At 44.8% G+C, this 26,193-nt stretch overlaps 1 protein-coding gene across 27 annotated transcripts in view; it reads left to right on the top strand.

Moving 5' to 3' along the window:
- Positions 1 to 26,193, top strand: part of ANK3 (ankyrin 3) — a 1,328,922-nt gene that overhangs the window by 1,086,610 nt on the left and 216,119 nt on the right. For all 27 annotated transcript variants that reach the window (XM_063961780.1, XM_063961785.1, XM_063961778.1 and 24 more), the window contains 5 exons: positions 2,342 to 2,440; positions 5,983 to 6,180; positions 8,500 to 8,598; positions 23,749 to 23,847; positions 25,442 to 25,540. In XM_063961780.1, coding sequence (XP_063817850.1) covers positions 2,342 to 2,440; positions 5,983 to 6,180; positions 8,500 to 8,598; positions 23,749 to 23,847; positions 25,442 to 25,540 — 594 coding nt within the window. The remainder of the gene's footprint in view (positions 1 to 2,341; positions 2,441 to 5,982; positions 6,181 to 8,499; positions 8,599 to 23,748; positions 23,848 to 25,441; positions 25,541 to 26,193) is intronic.

Below are 26,193 nucleotides of genomic sequence, written 5' to 3'. Positions count from 1 at the left end.
TGTTATAGTCATTTACAAAGTGCAAAACTTCAACACAAATGATCTGTTGTGGTTTATACCGGGGTGAAATGAGTACAAAATTGGCATATGTGGCCCAAAATTCCAAAAGGAGATGGTGGTTAGTAGACAAGAATATTTATATGAAATAAAGGGTGAAAAGTGAATGTTTCCAGAATCATGGAAGATCTGAGATCATTTTTAATTTGGGTCTAAGTCTTTAATTTTGATGTGACACGTTTTGCACCTTCTCTTTGCACTTTGGCTGAAGAGCAAAGTTGCTGGAGAAAAAAAAAATGAAATAAAACAGTTGTTGGCAGGCCAGTCCTTAAAGTGATACTGCACTCTTTCCATCATACACCTTTGGTGTATTTGCACTTAGGATCTGATTCAGTGGTGGGTGCTAAGCAGTAACAGCTGCAACTTTTGTGTAATTATGGTAATGCTGCAGCTGATGAGCTGTCTATTGTGATGTACACCGGCTGCAGCTCGAATCTGGTGTGCACAAAGGCACGACATCAAGCGGACATCAGTCGCACCATCTGAATCCCTATGTCTGCTCAGAATATCCAACGGTATTTGGCTGGCGGTGTCAGAGAGACAATGTCTACGCAGTCTCTGTCACCAGCACGCCCACAGACACAAGCTACCACCCTTCCCCCACCCCAGGAACCCCTATCAGAACTGACTGAATCTTCATTCTGTTCCGATCTGTGTCCGTTGATGACCATCGGAGGCATGCACATAAGTAAAACATCAGGTATTTGTGCCCAATGTTTTACTTGCATCCACCTTATATCAGGCCCCCAAAGTTGGAGTTGCTTGGTTTTTCTGAGGTGTAGTTCCAAGGACCAAATAGTGGAAGTGCGCTAGTGTAACAGTTAGACGCGCCTGCACATATAAAGTAGCATTGTGCGTGTACAGTTTTTGTGGTTTGTAAATCACCTTTTGAGTTTCTACAAGACCCTAAGAACCAGGGGAGGAATGCATCAGCACAATGTTTACTACCACTTTAAACTAGGTTACATAAGAAACATGCAAGAAAATTATTTAAAATGGACTAAAAGGTTTTGCTGTTGCCCTGCCTAATATCCTGCATCCCCTTGTGAATTGCATTTGCTCACTTGTACGAAGGCCACATTATGTAATCCACGGCCAACTGTAATGTTCTTCTGTTTTCCACGTAATGGTCGCTAATAGCTGAAGTGGTATACAGACACAGCTTCTGCCATATTTTATTTTCTAAAGATGGAAAACACTTAAACAATGTATAATAAAGCAGAAGCACTAAAGCACCTTACCAAGCACTAACATATAGCACAACGAAGGACTTGCATCCCCTGTGGGGGGAATTTTGGTTTATCACTCTGTTTTTAAACTATAAGTAGATATGTTTATACTGTATGATTGAACAAGTCACATGACAGATTGTGCATGGGTGAATCTGTAATGGATGCAGTGTGCGCGGTTCACATGGGCCCTAGGGTACAGGGGTCCCACACCGCACACTCTGAACCCATACATAAAGCTTTTCCTCTCTGGGGTCTGACACTGCAGAAATCACACAGGCGCCATGTTATCAAGACCTCTGAATGCGCAGTCTACTCTGCAACTGCTACATATAATGGGAGGACGGGCTTGCATATAGGGGGTAATTCAGATCTGATCGCTGCTGTGCACTTTTACACAGCGGTCGATCAGGTCCTAACTGTGCATGCACCGCAATGCGCATGCGCGTCGGACAACAACGGGCATCGCCGGTCAGCGAGGGGATTGTGCAAAAAATCCGATCGCACAGGCATTCGCAAGGTAATTGACAGGAAGAGGCCATTTGTGGGTGGCAACTGAGCGTTTACAGGGAGTGTCCGGAAAAACGCAGGCCATGCCCAAGCGTTTTCAGAGAGGGTGTCTGACGTCAGCCCCGTCCCGATCAGCCTGTTCTCATCGCACTGGAGGAGTAAGTCCTGAGCTGTGCAGAGACTGCACATAGTGTATTTTCGCAGCTCAGCTACACATGCGATCGCACACTTGCACAGTGAATTTACACTCCCCCTGGAGGCGGCGACTATCTGATCGCAGGACAGCAAAATTGACAACCCAGCGATCAGATCTGAATGACCCCCGTAGTCTCCTACTCTCTGATTACTTATAAAATGCAGTTGGCCTGAAACGATCACTCTGTCCACTTGGTAAGGGCAGGTTCAAATCTGGGTTTGTTTGTTTTTTACATTTTGCCAGTGTAACAAGTGCTTACAGAATTTATTAGTTATACAATCCTAATTGGACATCACAAAGTTAGTGTGCACACTTTGTGTAATATTAGTTGTTTCTGCATGTTTTATAGAGTGGGCTAACTCCACTGCATGTTGCGGCACATTACGATAACCAGAAAGTGGCGCTGCTACTCTTGGATAAAGGTGCATCGCCTCACGGAGCTGCAAAGGTAAGAACCCAACATGAAATAAACTGTGTATACAAGAGCAGTAGGGATAGGTTCCCTCTGTCTGGAGATTGGGATATTGTGTATTAGCAATTAATGCTTAGGCTATTCGGGGACTGTTTGGTGACTCACAATACAATGATGACACTGTGTGTTGCCGTGTGTCAGCTGTGTGTTAGGGTTACAAATAGCAGCCACAAAACAATGGTTAAAAATAAAACCATAAGAAAGGAATTTACATTCTCTCGCATTATTCTGTAGTGTGTTTGGTGTTGCACCCTAATGCAGTTACCTGAGCTGCCTACTCCTAGTCCTGGTCATGCAGCCACAATCAGTTAGGATGCTGTTATACAGTACATAGGGGCAGATGTATTAACCTGGAGAAGGCATAAGGAAGTGATAAACCAGTGTTATGTGCAAGGTGATAAAGACAGCAGCCAATCAGATCCTAACTGGTAATTTACATATTGGTGCTGATTGGCTGGTGCCTTTATCACCTGTACATATCACTGGTTTATCACTTCCTTATGCCTTCTCCAGGTTAATACATCTGGCCCATTGTTACTTACTGTGAACATAAGATTTCTAGAATGATTATACAGTACGTCATTCCTAATAGCCATGGTAGATATGGACTTTTTAAAAATCTTGACTCTAAAAGACAAGTGGAGCTGCCATTTTATTGGATGCACTAGATAAATGACAGCTAGAATCTGATTGGTTGCTGTGGGCAATACCACAAATCTGATTGGCTGATATGGACAATACCACCACTTATCATCTTTAGAAGGTTTAATACATCTCCTCCTATATTGGAGTTCTGTCACAATTGACTGACACATCAACGATAAGAAGTTCTGAGCAATCATGTTGTCATAGACTGTATGTAGTGACTAACAACAGAGGAATTCATTTGGCACCAGGCATCTGCGGAACATGATCTGTGGGCTGGTGCGTGCAGATCTGATAGCTACTCAGAGGGAGAAGGGTCCACACTGACCTTTATATAGACAGAGTAAATAGATAACAAGGTCTTATATATAGACAGTTGCTTTAGATTGGATTAGTCAGAAACCCACAGTATAAAACACACAGACACCATTTATTTTACAGTTAGAGGTATACTGTAGCTTTAGATTATTTTAAAAGTAAAGATCCATGATTCAGTAAGTATTGCAGAATTTTGCAATCCGCGATTTGCGATCCAACCTGAATTAGCCCCTCAGTTCACATCTTAATCCAAATCACTCCACAGCCTCTGGTGTATTTCAAAGTTTTAGGGCAATACAATGCAAGAGAAGTGTGGCGGGAATCAAGACCACACTAAAGTTCATGGGGGGCACAAAGCAAATAACTTCAATTAACTCATTAACTGTCAGCACTGTGGAAAATAAGAAAATAAAAGGAAATAATAAAGGTGTTCTTGAATAAACAAAACACACAGTGCTAAATGTAATAGGGTACGAGTTCTGAGAATGTGAGTTTAGAGCTAAATTTGCACATGTAATAGGGTGAAAAACATGCAAACTCGCATGCTTCTCACACTCCCGCATCTCCAATGGAAAACATATATCTCAGCCAATGTAATAGGAACTCGCATCCCAAAACCTTACCAAAAACTTTTCAATAGACCAGCTTTTGATAGGCGAGTTTGACAGAACCATGCACAGATCAGTAAGATCCATACATGCTTCTGTCTGTAAAAGGCGGAAAAACATCTGTAAAGTAAAAAAACGGTATGAGGTCCCCTCCAAAAGCATAACCAGCACCAGGCTCTTGGATATACGGGAAACAAAACGAGTAGTGGTCCCCCATATTTTTAGAACCATCACCGGGCTCCACTAGCAGGGGGTAAGGCCACAGCCAGGGGACACACTTATTGGGGTACCTTGGCCAATGCATTAACCCAGCAAACTAGTCAGAGACTGATAAAGAGGGGACCTCCATACCTCCAGGGCACCCAAGGTCTGGGCTGAAGCCCTGTGCTATTCCCAGCACCCCTGGGATATGGGTGCCAAGTTGATAGCATTTGAATTTGGTTTAGAAATAATATTATTTTTTACAGTAGGACTACAGGTACCAGCAAGCCTACCTGTATGCCGATACTTGGAAAACCACAAGTACCACCATGCGGGTCATTGAAGGGTCTGCTGGTACCTATAGTCCCCCTGTAAAAATATTAAAATAACGACAAGACAAGCACACCACGAAAGCAAAACATTAATACACACATGCACAATATACATGCAAAATAAAATAATACTCTTAAAATACACCAATGATAAAATATAATATTCTACTACTAGGTGAAGTGCTTGATTAGAGAATTATTCTGTACCTATCACCAGTAAAATAGTTTTAGCACCATATTTTTCAGAATTAATGCACAGATTTATCAAGCCTTGGAGAGTGATAAATTGCACAGTGATAAAATACCAACCAATCAGCTCTTAACTGTAATTTTTTAAAAATAGCCTGTAACATGGCAGTTAGGAGCTGATTGGCTGGTACTTTATTACTGTGCAAGTTAAGTTAAATAGCTTAATGTTTCAGTTTATTAATTCTCTTGATTAAATATTATTGCCCAAATAAAAAGTATGTTTTTTATTTTTATTGTACATAAATTTGGTCCATTCAGTATTGGGCATTCAGAAAGAAAAGAGAAACCCTGAAAAAGGGAGGAAACAAAGGGGGAAAAAAATAATAAGGACTATTATAGACTAGAATAAGGAGTGATGGACTTGAAGGAAAAGAGAGTACATTACTACCTTATTTTATATCTTACATACCATAGCGTCAACCTAAACATAATGACCCTATATCTCTTTAAGCCAAGTGCGATCAAGATTTACTATCTAGGACGTTCAGATGTTATTATCTCATCTGTATCATTAGAGCTTGTGGGCTCAGACTTGTCATGTGGAATATCCAAAAAGCCTTTTATACATAAATGGTTAAATCTATCACTCCATCTATCTGTCACCTTAATTTGTTCAATTGCCCTCACCATAACAGTCTTCAGGGTTAGAGGGGTAGGGGAAGTAGGTTAGAATACTTACCCAGCAGGTGTCGGGATGTTGTACGTCAGGATGCTGCTGTCTGTCTTCCCAGGCACCAGCATCCCTTACCCAACCCCTTGGGAAGACTTACTGTAAATTATTTGTATGTAAACATGTTCTATTGGATGTAAGTCTATTGAAGACAATGGAATGGTATCTCTTTAAAAACCTAAAAGGGCTAATAAATAGAGATGAGCTGTTCAGTTTTGGCACAAACGTGGCAGGAAGAACCAAACCGCTCTTCTCTACTGGTAATAGAGGCCTAATAGAGAGAACTTCAGTGGTAGATGATCTAAGACTTAGTATAATATATGAAAAGTTCCAGGATCTACTGTAAGGCCTAATTAGTTACTGTGATAAAATTTGTTAACTTCTTGTGCCTTTCATGGCACCTGTTAAGCTGTATACCACTATGCTTTACTTATATTCTTCCATAATGACAATGTCCTGGAAGATATCTTGCAAGCAGTGTCTCTCTCATTACAGAACGGATACACACCACTACACATTGCTGCAAAGAAAAACCAGATGGACATTGCTACCACCCTGCTTGAATATGGTGCAGATGCCAATGCTATGACCAAGCAAGGGATTGCCCCTGTTCATCTTGCCGCTCAAGAGGGCCACATGGATATGGTGTCCTTGCTCCTCACCAGAAACGCTAATGTCAATGTTAGCAACAAGGTATTACCAGTACTGCAGCTAGTCTTACATTTCACTTGTACAGATATGATTTATTAGTACGGTGATCATCTACATCACAATAACACATACAGTAGGTTCCCAAACTCAGTCTTTAAGGCACCTAACAGTCCAAGTATTAAGGATAGCCATGCTTGAGTACAGGCGGGTTAATTAGTACCTCAGTCATGATGTGGATATACTTAAAACCTGCACTGTTAGGGTGCCTTGAGGGCCCAGGTTGGGAACAACTGATATATCATATTCTGCAGCGCTGTAATGCCACATAACCATAAATCACATCATTCTTTGCACCTTTAAAGCTTTCAATCTAATTTCCTTACCCCAGACCAATAAGTTAGGGCTATTTTAGTCCGGAGCAAATTATCATACTAATAAATATGACTTTGCACACCAAAACAATGTTCCAAACATAAGGAGAACATAACAATCCACTCTGACTGGAAATAAATTCAAGGTCCCGGGCACTGTGAGGCAGCAATGCTGGCCAATGTGCCACCATGTCACACAAGCTTCCTTGTTGTCCTTAGTTTCACAACGGTGATTGCTACTTGGGAAAACAGATCAGAGGACTGTTTAAACCAGTAAGCACTCTACACATTGCATGAAACTGGCAACAATAGTCTTTTTTTTCCTCCTGACCTTAGGCACATTTTCCTTGTGTCCTTTATGTAGACATAAAAAAGCAAGATAGGAATTTGGGCACACAAGACCACAGGTCAGGGGTGGTGCAATAAATTCTAAGCAATAATCTGCATCCACGGAGATCATAAGGTTTTGCTCTGGGACATAAATAGAAACAGCTTTGAATTAATTGTACATTAAATACTGCTGCCTACATGTTTAGTGCAAGCCACGGTTAGATAAATTTATTACGTTCTTATACTAAATAAAAATATAAGTGGCAGCAAAATACTTTTGTGAACAGAATGTAATGGGGTGCCAGTGAGCCACCCTAAGCTGTATGCCGACCCATTTTTGGACCAAAAGTTAGGACATCCTAATAAAGTGAGAGCAGTAAGGTTAGAAAGTACTTAAAATAAAGCCAGTCCTCATGGTGCCAACATATGAGCAAATCTTTCTTGTTCGGGACATATATTTATTTGTTAACAGTTATTTATATATTGCATACGGTTGGGGATGGAATCCTGACGGCCGGTATCCCAGAGGTCAGTATACCGACACCGATATCCCGGCCAACAGAATGCCGGCAGTGGGGAGAGCGCTAGAAAGCAACTTGCGGGCTCAGTGGCTCGCTGCGCTTGCCACAGGTTCTATTCCCACTCTATGGGTGTCGTGGACACCCACAAGTGGGAATAGCCCTGGCGCAGATGTCTGCATTCTCAGTGCTCGGGATCCCGGCGTCAATATTTTGACCGCCGGGATTCTGACCGCCGGGATATTAACTACATCCCTTGCACACATATTCCGCAGCACTGTACAGTGAATGTTTGCCTTTCACATTAGTCTAGTGGAGCTTATAATCTATATTTCCTACCACACACGAACGCTTCCACGCACTAGGGTCAGTTTTTTTTTTGTCATGAGCTAATTATCCTACCAGTATGAATTTGGATTGTGGGAAGAAGCCGGAGTACCCTCAAGCAGGGAGACACATACAAACGCCACACAGTTATGGCTGTGGTGGGATTTGCACCCACGACCTCAGTGCTGCGAGCCAGTAAAGCTAACCATTACACCATACGTGCACTGACACCGGTGAGGGATTGACAGTCAGGGACTGTTTGGGAGAGGTTACTGGGAGTGGCGTCAAAAACGCAGACGTGTCAAACTGTGTTTCGGTCACATCTCAGCCTACATCTGCGGTCCCATGCACAGTAGCATTGTCTCACGTTCTGCGGCCATGCTGCTTCATCATAGGACTACTCTGTGAGCGACGTTGCACCTTGTACGCAGCCGCTGGGACTTGCAAAGCCCCTGGTGGGAGTCTTCGTACAAATCTAGATATTTTCATAATTCACACAATCCCTGTGTACACATTCGCATCTGCAGAGGCGTCATTAGCCTACATCTCTGCATATGGCCCATTGGCCAGAGGTGGGAGGCTGTATGGATGCATGTGACTGCCCCCTGGTCCACACAGGCTCCCAAAATGTATCTCTTACAAATATACTAAGATATACGTTGGTAGTGTATCTAGCTAACAAATAAGATAGGTTTAGCATTAAATTTACACAGCAGATCCTTTGGCCTTGTTACCGAAAAACATTCCACAATCACCCTGTACATAGGGATCCAATTGATGTGTTAATTATTGAGATTTGTTTGTGTGGTTTGCAGAGCGGACTGACGCCTCTGCATTTGGCGGCACAGGAGGACCGGGTCAGCGTGGCACAGGTTCTGTCCAACAACGGAGCAATCACTGACTCCTCAACCAAGGTAATTTCTTATATGCCCTATTTGCTCCGATGTCTCCAAGTCTAGTACAGTCCTTCTCAATATCAAGCCTTCTGCATGAACATTTTCTGTGACCGCTAGTTACACAAAATCAGTGGTTCTCAACCTCAGTCCTCAAGTAGCCCCAACAGTTCATGTTTTCCAATGTCACCTAGCTGGTGCACAGGTGTATTCATTACTCACTGACACATTTTAAAAGACCCACAGGTGGAGCAAATTATTTCACTTGCAATCCTGTGAGGAGTACAGGGGAAGTAATGGGTGCAGATGCACTATACAATCATTACTGTAAATTACAATATATAATATAATAAGAGGTTGTTAGCATATAATTGGCCAATGACATGGGCTTGCTCACCGCGTCGAGCAAGTCCCTAACACTTTGGGGTTCACATTGGGGTGCAGGGCACCCCCAAATCAGCCCAGCCATGAACCCCCCAAGGCATCACACTAATGGAAAATATGTCACCTTTCCACGAATGCCAGAAACCCACTCTGACTGATGTCTAAGTGGGTTTCTTCAGCCAATCAGGGAGTGCCACGTTGTAGCACTCTCCTGATCGGCTGTGTGCTCCTGTACTGAGTGACAGGCGGCACACGGCAGTGTTACAATGTAGCGCCTATGCGCTACATTGTAACCAATGCTGGGAACTTTCTGCTCAGCGGTGACGTCACTTTAGGTCAACCGCAGGGCAGAAAGTTCCCATCATTGGTTACAATGTAGCGCATAGGCGCTACATTGTAACACTGCCGTGTGCTGCCTGTCAGTGAGGACAGGAGCACACAGCTGATCAGGAGAGTGCTACAACGTGGCGCTCCCTGATTGGCTGAAGAAACCCACTTAGACAGAAGTCAGAGTGGGTTTCTGGCATTCGTGGAAAGGTGACCCATGTGCAAACATGGGTCCCCTTTCAGTTCGTGGTCGGGACACCGTTTTGTTATTTTTTTCAAGTACGTGGATTACCCCTGGATTTCCCGAGGAGCCTGGACCCCTGGATCTCGTGAGTATAATTTCTTCAACAGGTACCCCTTGGATTCTACTGGAGAAGAGGACCGACCTGCGTGGGAACTTAAGGTAAGTATGTATGTATGTGTGCAGGGGTGTATTTAGGGGTCCGAGCGCCCCTGGCAAAGTAAGGGGCTGGCGCCCCCCCCTACACACATTTGGAATAAGGTGTGAGTATTGGAAATGGGGCATGGTCTTGTGGGGGAAGGGCGTGGACACAATAGTACTTCCAATTCAAATTATGCCACACAGTAGTGTCCCTCATTCACATTACACTGCACAGTAGTGTCTCGTATTCACGTTACACCATCCCTCCCCCCTAACCCACCTTTCCCACAGCCTGACCTTAACCTGCCCCCCTCCCCCAAAAGCTTCTTCAGTGGTGCCTAACCCACCCTTCCTAATCTCTCTCACTGCAGCCTAACCCTAGCCCTCCCGCCCTCGCAGCCTAACCCTAACCCTCCGACGTGGCTTGCCAGTACAGACTTTGGCACCAACTCAATCCGGATTTTGCCATTCTGCATCGCTATCTATGTTGGGATGCCAGCATCAGCATTCCGAGCAGTTTCGGGATGCTGGCGTCAGCTTTCCGATCGCCGGGATGCCAAACGCCGGCACCTTGACTGCATCCTGAATGAAATGCTAATGAGCTGCAGTGAGATGAGCCTCAAATGGACCCAGCCATTAACCAAACACCATTAGTTGGATGGTAGAAGTACTTCCTGTTAGAAAAAACATCGGGGTGCCATCACTTCCAAGATAAAATGATCAATTATACAATTAACTGATATACGTTTCCTTGAACATGGCCTTGAAATAGGTAAGATATGTATTTTCTTTATTACACTCAACAAGTTAAAGTTTTCACTTACTACTTACTTACATCTAACATGCATGAAAATCATGTAGTTTTCCAGGTACTACAGTCCCTTCTCCCAAACACTGGCACTTTTTTATTATCTTCAACAACAAACAGATCTATAGCACTGTGCTATATAACAATTGCTGTGTACCTGGTGAGAGTCTGTTACTGCCGGTGCGGCGCCGGTGTCTGTCAGCACCGCACTGCACTAGTGATCAGACTAGTGTTCGGCAGCACCGCATTTGTAATCAGACTCACAATAAACTACAGTTCCCAGCAGCCCTTGCTGCCAGGAGCTCCCAGCAACAAGGGCTGCTGGGAGCTGTAGTTTATTTTGAGTCTGATTACAAGTGCGGTGCTGCCGGACACCAGCGCCGCTCCAGCAGTAACAGACTCTCACCAGGTACAGTCTGACAGTATTGCTTTTCTATCCTTTGGCCGCGGGTGGCACAGCCAGGCGGCGCCCCCTCCTTGCCTGGCGCCCCTGGCGAGTGCCATCCTGGCCAATAGGTAGATACACCCCTGTATGTGTGTATGTATGTAATAAAATTATACTTTCACGGTGTGTGTGTCTTGTGTTTTTTTGGGTATTTTTTTAGTAGTAGTACTACAGGTACCAGCGGGCCCGTTTTTCCGCCGCATGCTGGTACTTGTGGTTCTCCAAGTACCAGCATGCGGGGGAGGCTTGCTGGGACTTGTAGTACTGCTACTAAAAACAATATCTTTTCTTTTACAACAAAGGCTATCAGCCCCCCCATCTGCAGCCCATTGGATGGGGGGGGACAGCCTCGGGCTTCACCCCTGGCCCTTGGGTGGCTGGGGGGGGGGGACCCCTTGATTGAAGGGGTCCCCACTCCCCCAGGGTACCCCGGCCAGGGGTGACTAGTTGGATTTTTGATGCCACGGCCGCAGGGCACTATATAAAAGTGACCCCCGGCTGTGGCATTATCTGTCCAGCTAGTGGAGCCCGGTGCTGGTTTTAAAAATACGGGGGACCCCTACTCTTTTTGTCCCCCGTATTTTTGGGACCAGGACCAGGCGCAGAGCCCGATGCTGGTTGCTTAAATATGGGGGAACCCCTGTCATTTTTTTCCACATATTTTTGCAACCAGGATCGGCTCAAAGAGCCCGAGGCTGGTTATGCTTAGGAGGGGGGACCCCACGCATTTTTTTTTATTATTTTACAGTGTTTAATTAAAAAAAATAAAAAAAATAAACCCCAGCACGGATCACACAGATCCGGCCGAGATTGATTGTAAAAAAAGTCGGCAGTGTTTTGCTAATCACTGCCGTAAAAATAGAAAAAAAACCACGAATGACATCGACATCGGAACAAAAGAAAAACCCGAATACGACAGCTTAGTAAATTAGTCGTAATCAATTCAAAAAGTTGCAGTTTTACACTTTCGATGTCATTCGTGATTGAACTTTGACCTGAATCTGGAAAATACGAATCTTAGTAAATTTACCCCATAGTATGTAGACTATACAGAGGAAATGGGTCTAGACTGCACACCCTAGTGGTTGTAATGAGAGGTGCTATCTGCTGAGATTTTATGGTACTACAGGGGAAGAAATGGGTGCAGATGCACTATACAATCATTCCTGTAAATTACAATATATAATATAATAAGAGGTTGTTAGCATATAATTGGGCAATGATATGGGCTTGCTCACCGCGTCGAGGTCACCTCTATCGAGCATGTCCCTAACACTTTGGGGTTCACATTGGGACGCAGGGCACCCCCAAATTAGCCCAGCCATGAACCCACCCAAGGCATCACACTAGTGGAAAATCATGAGGTGTAATAAAGTATAGGAGAAGCATAGGTAGTTACTGAGTGTAGAATACAAAGTGTTTTAAAATTAGATATAAAGTGGGTGAAAAAATCCTGTGAGGAGACCTGGAAAACATGAACTGTTTGGGCTACTTGAGGACCATGGTTGGGAACCACTGCACAAAATGTTAAAAAAAAGTGTATAAATAAATATTATTCAGCTTCCACAGATGGAAATACTGTAGCTAGTATTTTATTTAACGTCATCTGTATTTATTTAATGTCATTTTCTAATTGTATAACATTTTCTGATAATTGCTTGAAAATATACAGGCAAAAATGAGGTGTAATAAAGTATAGGAGAAGCATAGGTAGTTACTGAGTGTAGAATAGAAAGTGTTTTAAAATTAGATATAAAGTGGGTGAAAAAATCCTGTGAGGAGACCTGGAAAACATGAACTGTTTGGGCTACTTGAGGACCACGGTTGAGAACCACTGCACAAAATGTTAAAAGAAATGTATAAATAAATATTATTCAGCTTCCACAGATGGAAATACTGTAGGTAGTATTTTATTTAACGTCATCTGTATTTATTTAATGTCATTTTCTAATTGTATGACATTTTCTGATAATTGCTTGAAAATATACAGGCAAAAATGAGTTGCAATCCTTATATTAAAGTATGTAAGAGGGTAGATAATAGGCATGTACCTAGGACTGTAACTAGGGGTGTCTGACCGCTGCTGCTGCAAGGCCGAAGGGACGGCAGCCTTGCTACCCCATTGACACCTGTATTTGGCTTGCGGAACGTCACCTTGTTGCTTGGAGAGATGCCAGTGTATCCATAGGATGTGGCTGCTGTTGTGTTTGCTGGTTCCGGACCCCACTGCTCTGACATCATGATGTCACTTGGCTGGGGGCAGCGGGACTGAGCCTGGGTACAGAAGTGCCCTGCTACAGCTCTGAGTATACCCAGACTTGGAAGAAGAATAGTTACTGTATTTCTCTATCGTCCTAGTGGATGCTGGGGTTCCTGAAAGGACCATGGGGAATAGCGGCTCCGCAGGAGACAGGGCACAAAAAGTAAAGCTTTACGATCAGGTGGTGTGTACTGGCTCCTCCCCCTATGACCCTCCTCCAAGCCTCAGTTAGATTTTTGTGCCCGGCCGAGAAGGGTGCAATCTAGGTGGCTCTCCTAAAGAGCTGCTTAGAAAAGTTTAGCTTAGGTTTTTTATTTTACAGTGAGTCCTGCTGGCAACAGGATCACTGCAACGAGGGACTTAGGGGAGAAGAAGTGAACTCACCTGCGTGCAGGATGGATTGGCTTCTTGGCTACTGGACATTAGCTCCAGAGGGACGATCACAGGTACAGCCTGGATGGTCACCGGAGCCTCGCCGCCGGCCCCCTTGCAGATGCTGAAACGAGAAGAGGTCCAGAATCGGCGGCAGAAGACTCCTCAGTCTTCTTAAGGTAGCGCACAGCACTGCAGCTGTGCGCCATTTTCCTCTCAGCACACTTCACACGGCAGTCACTGAGGGTGCAGGGCGCTGGGAGGGGGGCGCCCTGGGAGGCAAATGAAAACCTATTTTGGCTAAAAATACCTCACATATAGCCTCCGGGGGCTATATGGAGATATTTAACCCCTGCCAGAATCCACTAAAGAGCGGGATACGAGCCCGCCGAAAAAGGGGCGGGGCCTATCTCCTCAGCACACAGCGCCATTTTCCTCACACAGCTCCGCTGGTCAGGAAGGCTCCCAGGCTCTCCCCTGCACTGCACTACAGAAACAGGGTAAAACAAGAGAGGGGGGGCAAAATTGTGGCAAAATTATATTATTAAAGCAGCTATACATGGAGCACTTATTATAAGGCTATCCCTGTCATATATAGCGCTTTTTGGTGTGTGCTGGCAAACTCTCCCTCTGTCTCCCCAAAGGGCTAGTGGGGTCCTGTCTTCTTTAAGAGCATTCCCTGTGTGTCTGCTGTGGGTCGGTACGTGTGTGTCGACATGTATGAGGACGATATTGGTGTGGAGGCGGAGCAATTGCCAAATATGGGGATGTCACCCCCTAGGGGGTCGACACCAGAATGGATGCCTTTATTTATGGAATTACGGGATAGTGTCAACACGCTAAAGCAGTCGTTTGACGACATGAGACGGCCGGACAATCAATTAGCACCTGTCCAGGCGCCTCAAACACCGTCAGGGGCTGTAAAACGCCCTTTGCCTCAGTCGGTCGACACAGACCCAGACACAGGCACTGATTCCAGTGGCGACGGTGATGAATCAACCGTATTTTCCAGTAGGGCCACACGTTATATGATTTTGGCAATGAAGGAGGCGTTACATATTGCTGATACTACAGGTACCACAAAACAGGGTATTATGTGGGGTGTGAAAAAACTACCTATAGTTTTTCCTGAATCAGATGAATTAAATGAGGTGTGTGATGAAGCGTGGGTTGCCCCCGATAAAAAAATGCTAATTTCAAAGAAGTTATTGGCTTTATACCCTTTCCCGCCAGAGGTTAGGGCGCGCTGGGAAACACCTCCTAGGGTGGACAAGGCGCTCACACGCTTATCAAAACAAGTGGCGTTACCCTCTCCTGAGACGGCCGCACTTAAAGATCCAGCAGATAGGAGGATGGAAAATATCCAAAAAAGTATATACACACATACAGGTGTTATACTACGACCAGCTATAGCGACAGCCTGGATGTGCAGTGCTGGGGTAGCTTGGTCAGAGTCCCTGATTGAAAATATTGATACCCTGGATAGGGACAATGTTTTACTGTCTTTAGAGCAAATAAAGGATGCATTTCTTTATATGCGTGATGCACAGAGGGATATTTGCACACTGGCATCACGGGTAAGTGCTATGTCCATTTCGGCCAGAAGAAGTTTATGGACGCGACAGTGGTCAGGTGATGCGGACTCAAAACGGCATATGGAAGTTTTGCCGTATAAAGGGGAGGAGTTATTTGGTGTCGGTCTATCGGATTTGGTGGCCACGGCTACAGCCGGGAAATCCACCTTTTTACCTCAAGTCACTCCCCAACAGAAAAAGACACCGACTTTTCAACCGCAGCCCTTTCGTTCCTTTAAAAACAAGAGAGCAAAGGGATATTCATATCTGCCACGAGGCAGAGGAAGGGGGAAGAGACTGCAACAGGCAGCTCCTTCCCAGGAACAGAAGCCCTCCCCCGCTTCTACAAAAGCCTCAGCATGACGCTGGGGCTTCTCAAGCGGACTCGGGGGCGGTGGGGGGTCGTCTCAAGAATTTCAGCGCGCAGTGGGCTCACTCGCAGGTAGATCCCTGGATCCTGCAGATAATATCTCAGGGGTACAGGTTGGAACTAGAGACGGATCCACCTCGCCGTTTCCTGAAGTCTGCTTTACCAACGTCCCCCTCCGACAGGGTGACGGTCTTGGAAGCCATTCACAAGCTGTACTCTCAGCAGGTGATAGTCAAGGTACCTCTTTTACAACAAGGAAAGGGGTATTATTCCACTCTATTTGTGGTACCGAAGCCGGATGGCTCGGTAAGACCTATTCTAAATCTGAAATCCTTGAACCTGTACATAAAGAAGTTCAAGTTCAAGATGGAGTCACTCAGAGCAGTGATAGCGAACCTGGAAGAAGGGGACTTTATGGTATCCTTGGACATCAAGGATGCGTATCTCCACGTTCCAATTTACCCCTCACACCAGGGGTACCTCAGGTTCGTCGTACAGAACTGTCACTATCAGTTTCAGACGCTGCCGTTTGGATTGTCCACGGCACCTCGGGTCTTTACCAGGGTAATGGCCGAGATGATGATTCTTCTTCGAAGAAAAGGCGTATTAATTATCCCATACTTGGACGATCTCCTAATAAGGGCAAGGTCCAGAGAACAGCTAGAGATGGGATTAGCACTGTCTCAAGAAGTGCTAAAACAGCACGGGTGGATTCTGAATATTCCAAAATCCCAGTTAATTCCGACAACACGTCTGCTGTTCCTAGGGATGATTCTGGACACGGTTCAGAAAAAGGTTTTTCTCCCGGAGGAAAAAGCCAAGGAGTTATCCGAACTTGTCAGGAACCTCCTAAAACCAGGAAAGGTGTCTGTACATCAATGCACAAGAGTCCTGGGAAAAATGGTGGCTTCTTACGAAGCAATTCCATTCGGCAGATTCCACGCAAGAATTTTCCAGAGGGATATGTTGGACAAATGGTCAGGGTCGCATCTTCAGATGCACCAGCGGATAACCCTGTCTCCAAGGACAAGGGTATCTCTTCTGTGGTGGTTGCAGAGTGCTCATCTATTGGTGGGCCGCAGATTCGGCATACAGGATTGGATCCTGGTGACCACGGACGCCAGCCTGAGAGGCTGGGGAGCAGTCACACAAGGAAGAAACTTCCAGGGCGTGTGGTCGAGCCTGGAAACGTCTCTTCACATAAACATTCTGGAACTAAGAGCAATCTACAATGCTCTAAGCCAGGCAGAACCTCTGCTTCAAGGAAAACCGGTGTTGATCCAGTCGGACAACATCACGGCAGTCGCCCATGTGAACAGACAGGGCGGCACAAGAAGCAGGAGTGCAATGGCAGAAGCTGCAAGGATTCTTCGCTGGGCAGAGAATCATGTGATAGCACTGTCAGCAGTGTTCATCCCGGGAGTGGACAACTGGGAAGCAGACTTCCTCAGCAGACACGACCTTCACCCGGGAGAGTGGGGTCTTCATCCAGAAGTTTTCCACATGCTGGTAACCCGTTGGGAAAGACCAATGGTGGACATGATGGCGTCTCGCCTCAACAAAAAACTGGACAGGTATTGCGCCAGGTCAAGAGATCCGCAGGCAATAGCTGTGGACGCGCTGGTAACGCCTTGGGTGTACCAGTCGGTGTATGTGTTTCCTCCTCTGCCTCTCATACCAAAAGTATTGAGAATTATACGGCAAAGAGGCGTAAGAACGATACTAGTGGTTCCGGATTGGCCAAGAAGGACTTGGTACCCGGAACTTCAAGAGATGATCACGGAAGATCCGTGGCCTCTACCTCTGAGAAGGGACTTGCTTCAGCAGGGTCCCTGTCTGTTTCAAGACTTACCGCGGCTGCGTTTGACGGCATGGCGGTTGAACGCCGGATCCTAAAGGAAAAAGGCATGCCGGAAGAAGTCATTCCTACTTTGATTAAAGCAAGGAAGGAAGTAACCGCGCAACATTATCACCGCATTTGGCGAAAATATGTTGCGTGGTGCGAGGATCGGAGTGCTCCGACGGAGGAATTTCAACTGGGTCGATTCCTACATTTCCTGCAATCAGGATTGTCTATGGGTCTCAAATTGGGATCTATTAAGGTTCAAATTTCGGCCCTGTCGATTTTCTTCCAGAAAGAATTGGCTTCAGTTCCTGAAGTCCAGACTTTTGTTAAGGGAGTGCTGCATATACAGCCCCCTGTGGTGCCTCCAGTGGCACCGTGGGATCTCAATGTTGTTTTGGACTTTCTCAAATCTCATTGGTTTGAACCACTAAAAACTGTGGATTTGAAATATCTCACATGGAAAGTGACCATGCTACTAGCCCTGGCTTCGGCCAGGAGAGTGTCAGAACTGGCAGCTTTATCTTACAAAAGCCCATATCTGATTTTCCATTCGGACAGGGCAGAACTGCGGACTCGTCCGCATTTTCTCCCTAAGGTGGTGTCAGCATTTCATCTGAACCAGCCTATTGTAGTGCCTGCGGCTGCAAGCGACTTGGAGGACTCCAAGTTGTTGGACGTTGTCAGAGCTTTAAAAATATACATTTCAAGGACAGCTGGAGTCAGGAAATCTGACTCACTGTTTATACTATATGCTCCCAACAAGTTGGGCGCTCCTGCGTCTAAGCAGACTATTGCTCGCTTGATTTGTAGTACGATTCAGCTTGCACATTCTGTGGCAGGCCTGCCACAGCCAAAATCGGTAAAAGCCCACTCCACAAGGAAGGTGGGTTCTTCTTGGGCGGCTGCCCGAGGGGTCTCGGCATTACAACTCTGCCGAGCGGCTACGTGGTCGGGGGAGAACACGTTTGTAAAATTCTACAAATTTGATACCCTGGCTAAGGAGGACCTGGAGTTCTCTCATTCGGTGCTGCAGAGTCATCCGCACTCTCCCGCCCGTTTGGGAGCTTTGGTATAATCCCCATGGTCCTTTCAGGAACCCCAGCATCCACTAGGACGATAGAGAAAATAAGAATTTACTTACCGATAATTCTATTTCTCGGAGTCCGTAGTGGATGCTGGGCGCCCATCCCAAGTGCGGATTATCTGCAATAATTGTACATAGTTATTGTTACCTAATTCGGGTTATTGTTGTAGGGAGCCATCTTTCAGAGGCTCCTCTGTTATCATACTGTTAACTGGGTTTAGATCACAGGTTGTACGGTGTGATTGGTGTGGCTGGTATGAGTCTTACCCGGGATTCATAAATCCTTCCTTATTGTGTACGCTCGTCCGGGCACAGTATCCTAACTGAGGCTTGGAGGAGGGTCATAGGGGGAGGAGCCAGTACACACCACCTGATCGTAAAGCTTTACTTTTTGTGCCCTGTCTCCTGCGGAGCCGCTATTCCCCATGGTCCTTTCAGGAACCCCAGCATCCACTACGGACTCCGAGAAATAGAATTATCGGTAAGTAAATTCTTATTATTAGTAACATGATCATGTTTGTTGCTTTCTATACAAGACAGATGTTTTGCTTGTAGTGCAGTTATACTTCCATACAGTTGGCAAAATACATGCTTACAAGAACAAACACATAACAGTAAGGCTCAGAAAGGACAACGTCAGTCAACTTTATCTCAAGTTCTAGTTGTGTTGATCTGTAAGAAGACAATAAGAAAACCTCATCATGCAGTTATCAATTTGTCCTCACAGTGCATAAAAGATTTCCCCTTGACCCCATAATTCCCTGGATAAATCACTGCCCAGTAGTGAAATCTAAGTTATGGCTAGAGATAAGATACCACTTCTTGTAGGAAAGGGCACCACCACTGCCACCGACAATGGGTATCATTGTCTACCCTAACAGTGAACTCACTGACTTTCTTATGTACCCAGCATCAGGGATGGCCCCAGGCCTACTAGCACCGTGAGTGAGAAATTTTGAATCCCCCCCCCCCCTCAATGTGCGCGCTCCTGGGATAGTGGGCATGGCCCCACAATTTTATATTATGATATCAAACTACAAATATATATATTATCACACACCCCCTCTACACACACAATTAGCAGTCTTACACATAATGCCCCCAGTATAGTGTCAGATACACATAATGTACCCAGTGTAGTGCCAGATACATACACTGCTCAAAAAAATAAAGGGAACACTAAAATAACACATCCTAGATCTGAATGAATGAAATATTCTTATTAAATACTTTGTTCTTTACATAGTTGAATGTGCTGACAACAAAATCACACAAAAATTATCAATGGAAATCAAATTTATTAACCCATGGAGGTCTGGATTTGGAGTCACCCTCAAAATTAAAGTGGAAAAACACACTACAGGCTGATCCAACTTTGATGTAATGTCCTTAAAACAAGTAAAAATGAGGCTCAGTAGTGTGTGTGGCCGCCACGTGCCTGTATGACCTCCCTACAACCCACACAAGTGGCTCAGGTAGTGCAGCTCATCCAGGATGGCACATCAATGCGAGCTGTGGCAAGAAGGTTTGCTGTGTCTGTCAGCGTAGTGTCCAGAGCATGGAGGCGCTACCAGGAGACCGGCCAGTACATCAGGAGACGTGGAGGAGGCCGTAGGAGGGCAACAACCCAGCAGCTGGACCGCTACCTCCGCCTTTGTGCAAGGAGGAACAGGAGGAGCACTGCCAGAGCCCTGCAAAATGACCTCCAGCAAGCCACAAATGTGCATGTGTCTACTCAAATGATCAGAAACAGACTCCATGAGGGTGGTATGAGGGCCCGACGCCCACAGGTGGGGGTTGTGCTTACAGCCCAACACCGTGCAGGACGTTTGCATTTGCCAGAGAACACAAAGATTGTCAAATTCGCCACTGGCGCCCTGTGCTCTTCACAGATGAAAACAGGTTCTCACTGAGCACATGTGACAGACGTGACAGAGTCTGGAGACGCCAAGGAGAACGTTCTGCTGCCTGCAACATCCTCCAGCATGTCCGGTTTGGCAGTGGGTCAGTAATGGTGTGGGGTGGCATTTCTTTGGGGGGCCGCACATCCCTCCATGTGCTCGCCAGAGGTAGCCTGACTGCCATTAGGTACTGAGATGAGATCCTCAGACCCCTTGTGAGACCATATGCTGGTGCGGTTAGCCCTGGGTTCCTCCTAATGCAAGACAATGCTAGACCTCATGTGGCTGGAATGTGTCAGCAGTTCCTGCAAGACGAAGGCATTGATGCTATGGACTGGCCTGCCCGTTCCCCAGACCTGAATCCAATTGAGCACATCTGGGACATCATGTCTCGCTCCATCCACCAATGCCACGTTGCACCACAGACTGTCCAGGAGTTGGCGGATGCTTTAGTCCAGGTCTGGGAGGAGATCCCTCAGGAGACCATCCGCCACCTCATCAGGAGCATGCCCAGGCGTTGTAGGGAGGTCATACAGGCACGAAGAGGCCACAGACACTACTGAGCCTCATTTTGACTTGTTTTAAGGACATCACATCAAAGTTGGATCAGCCTGTAGTGTGTTTTTCCACTTTAATTTTGAGGGTGACTCCAAATCCAGACCTCCATAGGTTAATAAATTTGATTTCCATTGATAATTTTTGTGTGATTTTGTTGTCAGCACATTCAACTATGTAAAGAACAAAGTATTTAATAAGAATATTTCATTCATTCAGATCTAGGATGTGTTATTTTAGTGTTCCCTTTATTTTTTTGAGCAGTGTATAATGTCCACAGTATAGTTCCAGATACACATAATGCCCCCAATATAGTGCTTAGATGCACATAATGCCCCACAGTATGGTGGTAGATACACATACTGCCCCCAATAGTGGCAGATACACATAATGCCCCCAATGGTGGCAGATACACATACTGCCCCCAATAGTGGCAGATACACATACTGCCCCCAATAGTTCCAGATAACACGTGCTGTCCCCAATAGTGCCAGATACAAATAATGCCCCCAATAGTGCCAGATACACATATACCCCCAGTAGTGCTGCTCACCACCAACACTGCTGGGCTCTGCTGCTGTCGCTGTATCCGAGGGGAGGAGAGCACAGTGCATGCCTCTCCTGCCGCTCAGTCCGGTCTTCCGCCTTCGGCAGTGGCCATATCCAATATGGTGCCAGTTTGTGAGCCAATCAAAGCTTGCGGTCCAGCAGTCAATCAGGAGATGCCGCTGCCGGTCCACAAGCTCTGATTGGCTGATGGCCAGCACCACATTAGAAATAGAAAGCCACCCTTAAATACCCGGCACCCCATGCAGCCACGCGAGTTGAATGTCCTGGAGCAGGCAGTGCCTAGCATGTCAGATGTTAGACAGCTTTCCCTGCCGTATCCTTATAAGCTGCAAGGATAGGCTGTGTCCATATGCGGATGGCTACGGGGAAGAGCATGCTGAAGCCAGTGACTGCATCGCCAGACTCAGTTTCGCTGTTCTCAGCAGCTGGATGTTCTGCGCTGTGGTAGGGTTCTGCAGATGTCCGATGGCCGAGGCAATGGACGTGATGGTGATCCGCTGCTGCATTTTTGTGCGCAGGCAGTAAACCAACACCTCCTGCTGTATTAACATAACTTCTCAGATCCGCTGCAACTGAAGATTCAGCACCGATCACTCCGGCGCCCACCTCTGAATCAGACCCTGTGTTAGCTATGTGGGGAGTTGGCTCACTGAAGGTGTAAAGGTCGTTAAAGTATTAAAGTGGACTTGAAGAGGAGAGTAGTTAGTATGGGTTGATCTAGTATAGTGCACAGAACAAAGTCAAATGTTGGAAGAGGAGCAGGAAGTCCTAATGCAAACATGACTTTGTTTCCTTGTGGTTTTATACATTTAGTGATGAGCACAGTGAAATACCAGAGTTCATAGGAAAGGCAATAGATGAATATGGATGATGGAACTATCATAGATCTGCTTTTATATGGCATTTCATCTTAGTTATTCTGTCTATACACAATTGTAATAAGTCACCTGCACACAATGTAGTCAAACGGAACATCTGTTGGCTAGGATCTCAGAATGGTCGCTGGTTCTTAGACAATTTATTGTCTGCTTTGTTATGAATAATGGAACATCCACATGGATGTATCCTTAACTGATCATTTACAAAGAGCATACAGTAGCCTTTGGACCTGTTGACCACTGTGATTTGCACAAGTGTTCCTATTTTCCTGCCTTATATCCTAGTAAAGACTGGAGTAGGGCACCTGCCCAGGGAGCTTCGTTTTCTCACAACAGTGCAGAATTGAGTCTCAGTGACATTATTGTAGTGTGATAAAGAGGTGGAGATTTTCAAGGGAGTTATTTGCTGTGTGTAGGAGCACATGGACGTTCCCACTCTTCAAGTGGACTTTTGTGAACCACAGAGCTGTCTTTTGGTCTTGTCCTAATCTTTATTGGGACCTGTTTTGCTCCACCATGTTGTACTATGCAGTTCACACGGGACACTGAATCCAGGGGTGCTCACAGCGCATACGCTGCACCCATACATTATACTTACTGTCCCAGAGGCCGGTACTGCAGAAGTCACAGTGCAAATAGCGGCCACACCATTTCCCCAAAGATTTGTGCATGCACAGGGGACAAATCATACGCATGTTCCCAGGGACCTGCGCATGTGTAGTAGACTCGTCTCTACAACTGCACCAGCGACAGGGGGTCCCCACACAGAGGCTGCATAATAGCCCCCTCCTCTCTTAAATTGCCCCTGCTTGTGATGCTTACACTTTTGCACTGTGCGTTTCTCATCCACTGTGTATAGATAACTGTCACCCATAACGTGAAATAAATATAATATAATGACAGGGACTGAGAGCACATTACAATGATACTGCCTCTGCTTGTGCCAATAGCAGACAGAGATCGAAGCCTGTGCACTGCATTATTCCCATTGTTCCTTTATGAATAACATAATTACACACTATTGATTTGCATTGAATGCTGCTTAAGGCATGGAACATGTTGGGACACAATGGGAGCTCATGCGGTTAATAATTGAATAGATTAATGTATTATTTTACAGTTTTTCTTATTTACCATTTTAATAATCAGCAACATTGAATTGCGTAGGGAGAATAAGACAAAGGTTGGGGATAAATTAGTAATCCTATTATAATCCTAATATAAAAATACAACATAGTAATGTACACAGACGTTATAATGCAAAGATGCCCAAAAGCAGCTCTTGTGCATGTAACTAACACCCCAAGAGATAGCGGGCTTATTATTGTAGCAGAAAGGCACACTAATCACATAGGAGCACCGGAGATTTCACAAGGATAAATATTTATGAAGTGTCTTTCAATGCTGTATTACAGATGGCCTACACCCCACTGCATGTAGCCAGCCACTACGGGAACATTAAAATGGTCAATTTCCTGCTCCAGCATGGTGCTAAAGTTAATGTCAAAACCAAGGTGGGTGACGTGTGTGTACTAAAGAGATGAAGACATTTCTCATAGTTTGTACTATAATTTTTATGTGTTTTTTTGTGTTTTCGATGTGTAACCATTTAGCTTTCTGGTAGCACTCAAGTGCACAACAGTTGTTCTCCATGTAGTAGGGCCAGGATGGTTTCGTGGCTAACAGCGGATTATTATTCTGGGAAGCCAACTGTGCAATCAGTTTGGTCCTTTTCACCCAGAGTGTCCCAATGTGTGTGGCCTGCCAATCATTGTGACTGATAAAACCCAGATCTGACAAATCAGTACTTCTGGTTGGTGCATTAATATGGGCCAGCAGCCAGTTCCTTATATACACTGTCCGGTAATCACCTAAGGGTACACACCTGTGCAAGAAAAACATAAAATAATACAAAACTGTCCAGTAAATTAGAGAAATCTTTTTATTGAGGTAATCCTAATTACCCTCATTAACAATATGCTAATTCAGAATAAAAAAATCAATATAACAAAACCAATTAAACTATATTATTTGTAAACATAAGGTCCGATCATGTGACTACAATTGATCACATGTCCTACACTAACCACTCAGTGTGTTGGTAAAACTGGTCCGGTCTCAAGACACAGAAGTTGCCGGACTGGGATTCTGTTAAAATGAATATAACATGTCCTACACTAACAATCGGTGTGTCTGTAAATCTTATGTTACAAATAGTATAGTTTAATTGCTTTTATTATAATAGTTTTTGATTCTGTATTAACATATTGTTAATAAATGGAATTTAGGATTGCCTCAATAAAAAGATTTCTCTAATTTACTGGACGGTTTTGTTATTTTTTTATGTTTAACATGCACAGGTGTGTACCTTTAGATGATTACCGGACAGGTATTTATAGAGTGACACTAGATATTTATGCTCTTGAAGAAGCTGGGGTTCTGATAGCCCAGTGAAACGCGTTGAGCCTTGAATTTATGCCACTTGAACTATGATTATACACACTTCTGCATGTTGAACTCCTTAACATCATCTTAGACATATTTGGGAACTTTGTCACTCTCCAGAGGACAACTGAGCCTCTTTTGCTATCTACAGAGTGCCTGCCGAATATTGGAGACTGATTTTCTTGTCTGGTAACCTTGCTGATAAAAGTGACCTTTCTGGACACAGTTGGAGAGAATCCTAGTCTTATTTAGTTATCAATTAGGAGTTAAATTCATTTAAATGTGACTCTGCGTGTATGAATTAGTAAACTTTAAATTTTGTTCCTAATTAATTACCAATAAATTAAGTTTTAATTATTATTTGCACAACCGTCCAGTTTCATATATATTATATTCACAGCTATCGCTGGTATATATTTTTATATTACATATATTTATTGGAAATCAGTTACCGTTTTATAGAAGGAAATGGATACTGTTATTCCCAACTTTCCCAAGAAATATTCCCATTCATACAATTAGTTATAAAAAGTATACTATGCCTATATTGTCTACTGAAGACGCATGTATAGAAACTTACCACTGGTTATGGGTGTAGATGCTATTTGACGATTGTTTGCAAGGTTCCTGTATAAATATAAGGTTTATTTTTCTCTTTTCCAGAATGGATACACCCCCCTGCACCAGGCTGCACAGCAGGGACATACCCATATCATTAATGTACTGCTCCAGCATGGCGCCTCCCCTAATGAAGTCACTGTGGTAAGTGAACTATTTTCAATGACCTCTTGCACTGAGAAATAGAATACAATGTAATGTAACCTGTATTAACAAATTAGTAATTATTTTTACATATTTGGAGCTGACTAGACTACAGAGTACGGTATCTATTTTATAGCAACTAAAAAAAAAAAAATTCAAAAAATGTTCATCTATAAAATAAGCCATAAAACACTTAATGTAAGAAACGAAAAACAGCTGCTGAGCAGCATAAAATCTGCCTTAGTGATGTCATGCCATAATTTGCACTGCAGTGTTAGCTTTCTGCCAGAGAGGCTAGATAGATTTCTGTTGGAGAGGCTAAATGCTTTCTGCTGGAGAGGCTAGCTTCCTGCCAGAGAGGCTAGATGCTTCCTGCCAGAGAGGCTAGATAGATTTCTGCTGGAGAGGCTAGATGCTTTCTGCTGGAGAGGCTAGCTTTCTGCCGGCGAGGCTAGATGCTTTCTGCTGGAGAGGCTAGATGCTTTCTGCTGGAGAGGCTAGATGCTTTCTGCTGGAGAGCTAGATGCTTTCTGCTGGAGAGCTAGATGCTTTCTGCTGGAGAGGCTAGATGCTTTCTGCTGGAGAGTCCAGCTTTCTGTCAGAGAGGCTACATGCTTTCTGCTGGAGAGACTAGATCAGGGGTGGGCAATTAT

Source organism: Pseudophryne corroboree, chromosome 3, assembly GCF_028390025.1.
Source record: "Pseudophryne corroboree isolate aPseCor3 chromosome 3, aPseCor3.hap2, whole genome shotgun sequence".
Taxonomy (NCBI): Eukaryota; Metazoa; Chordata; class Amphibia; order Anura; family Myobatrachidae; genus Pseudophryne; species Pseudophryne corroboree.
Note: the sequence above shows the minus strand (reverse complement) of the source record. Positions and strands in the feature narration are given on the sequence as shown.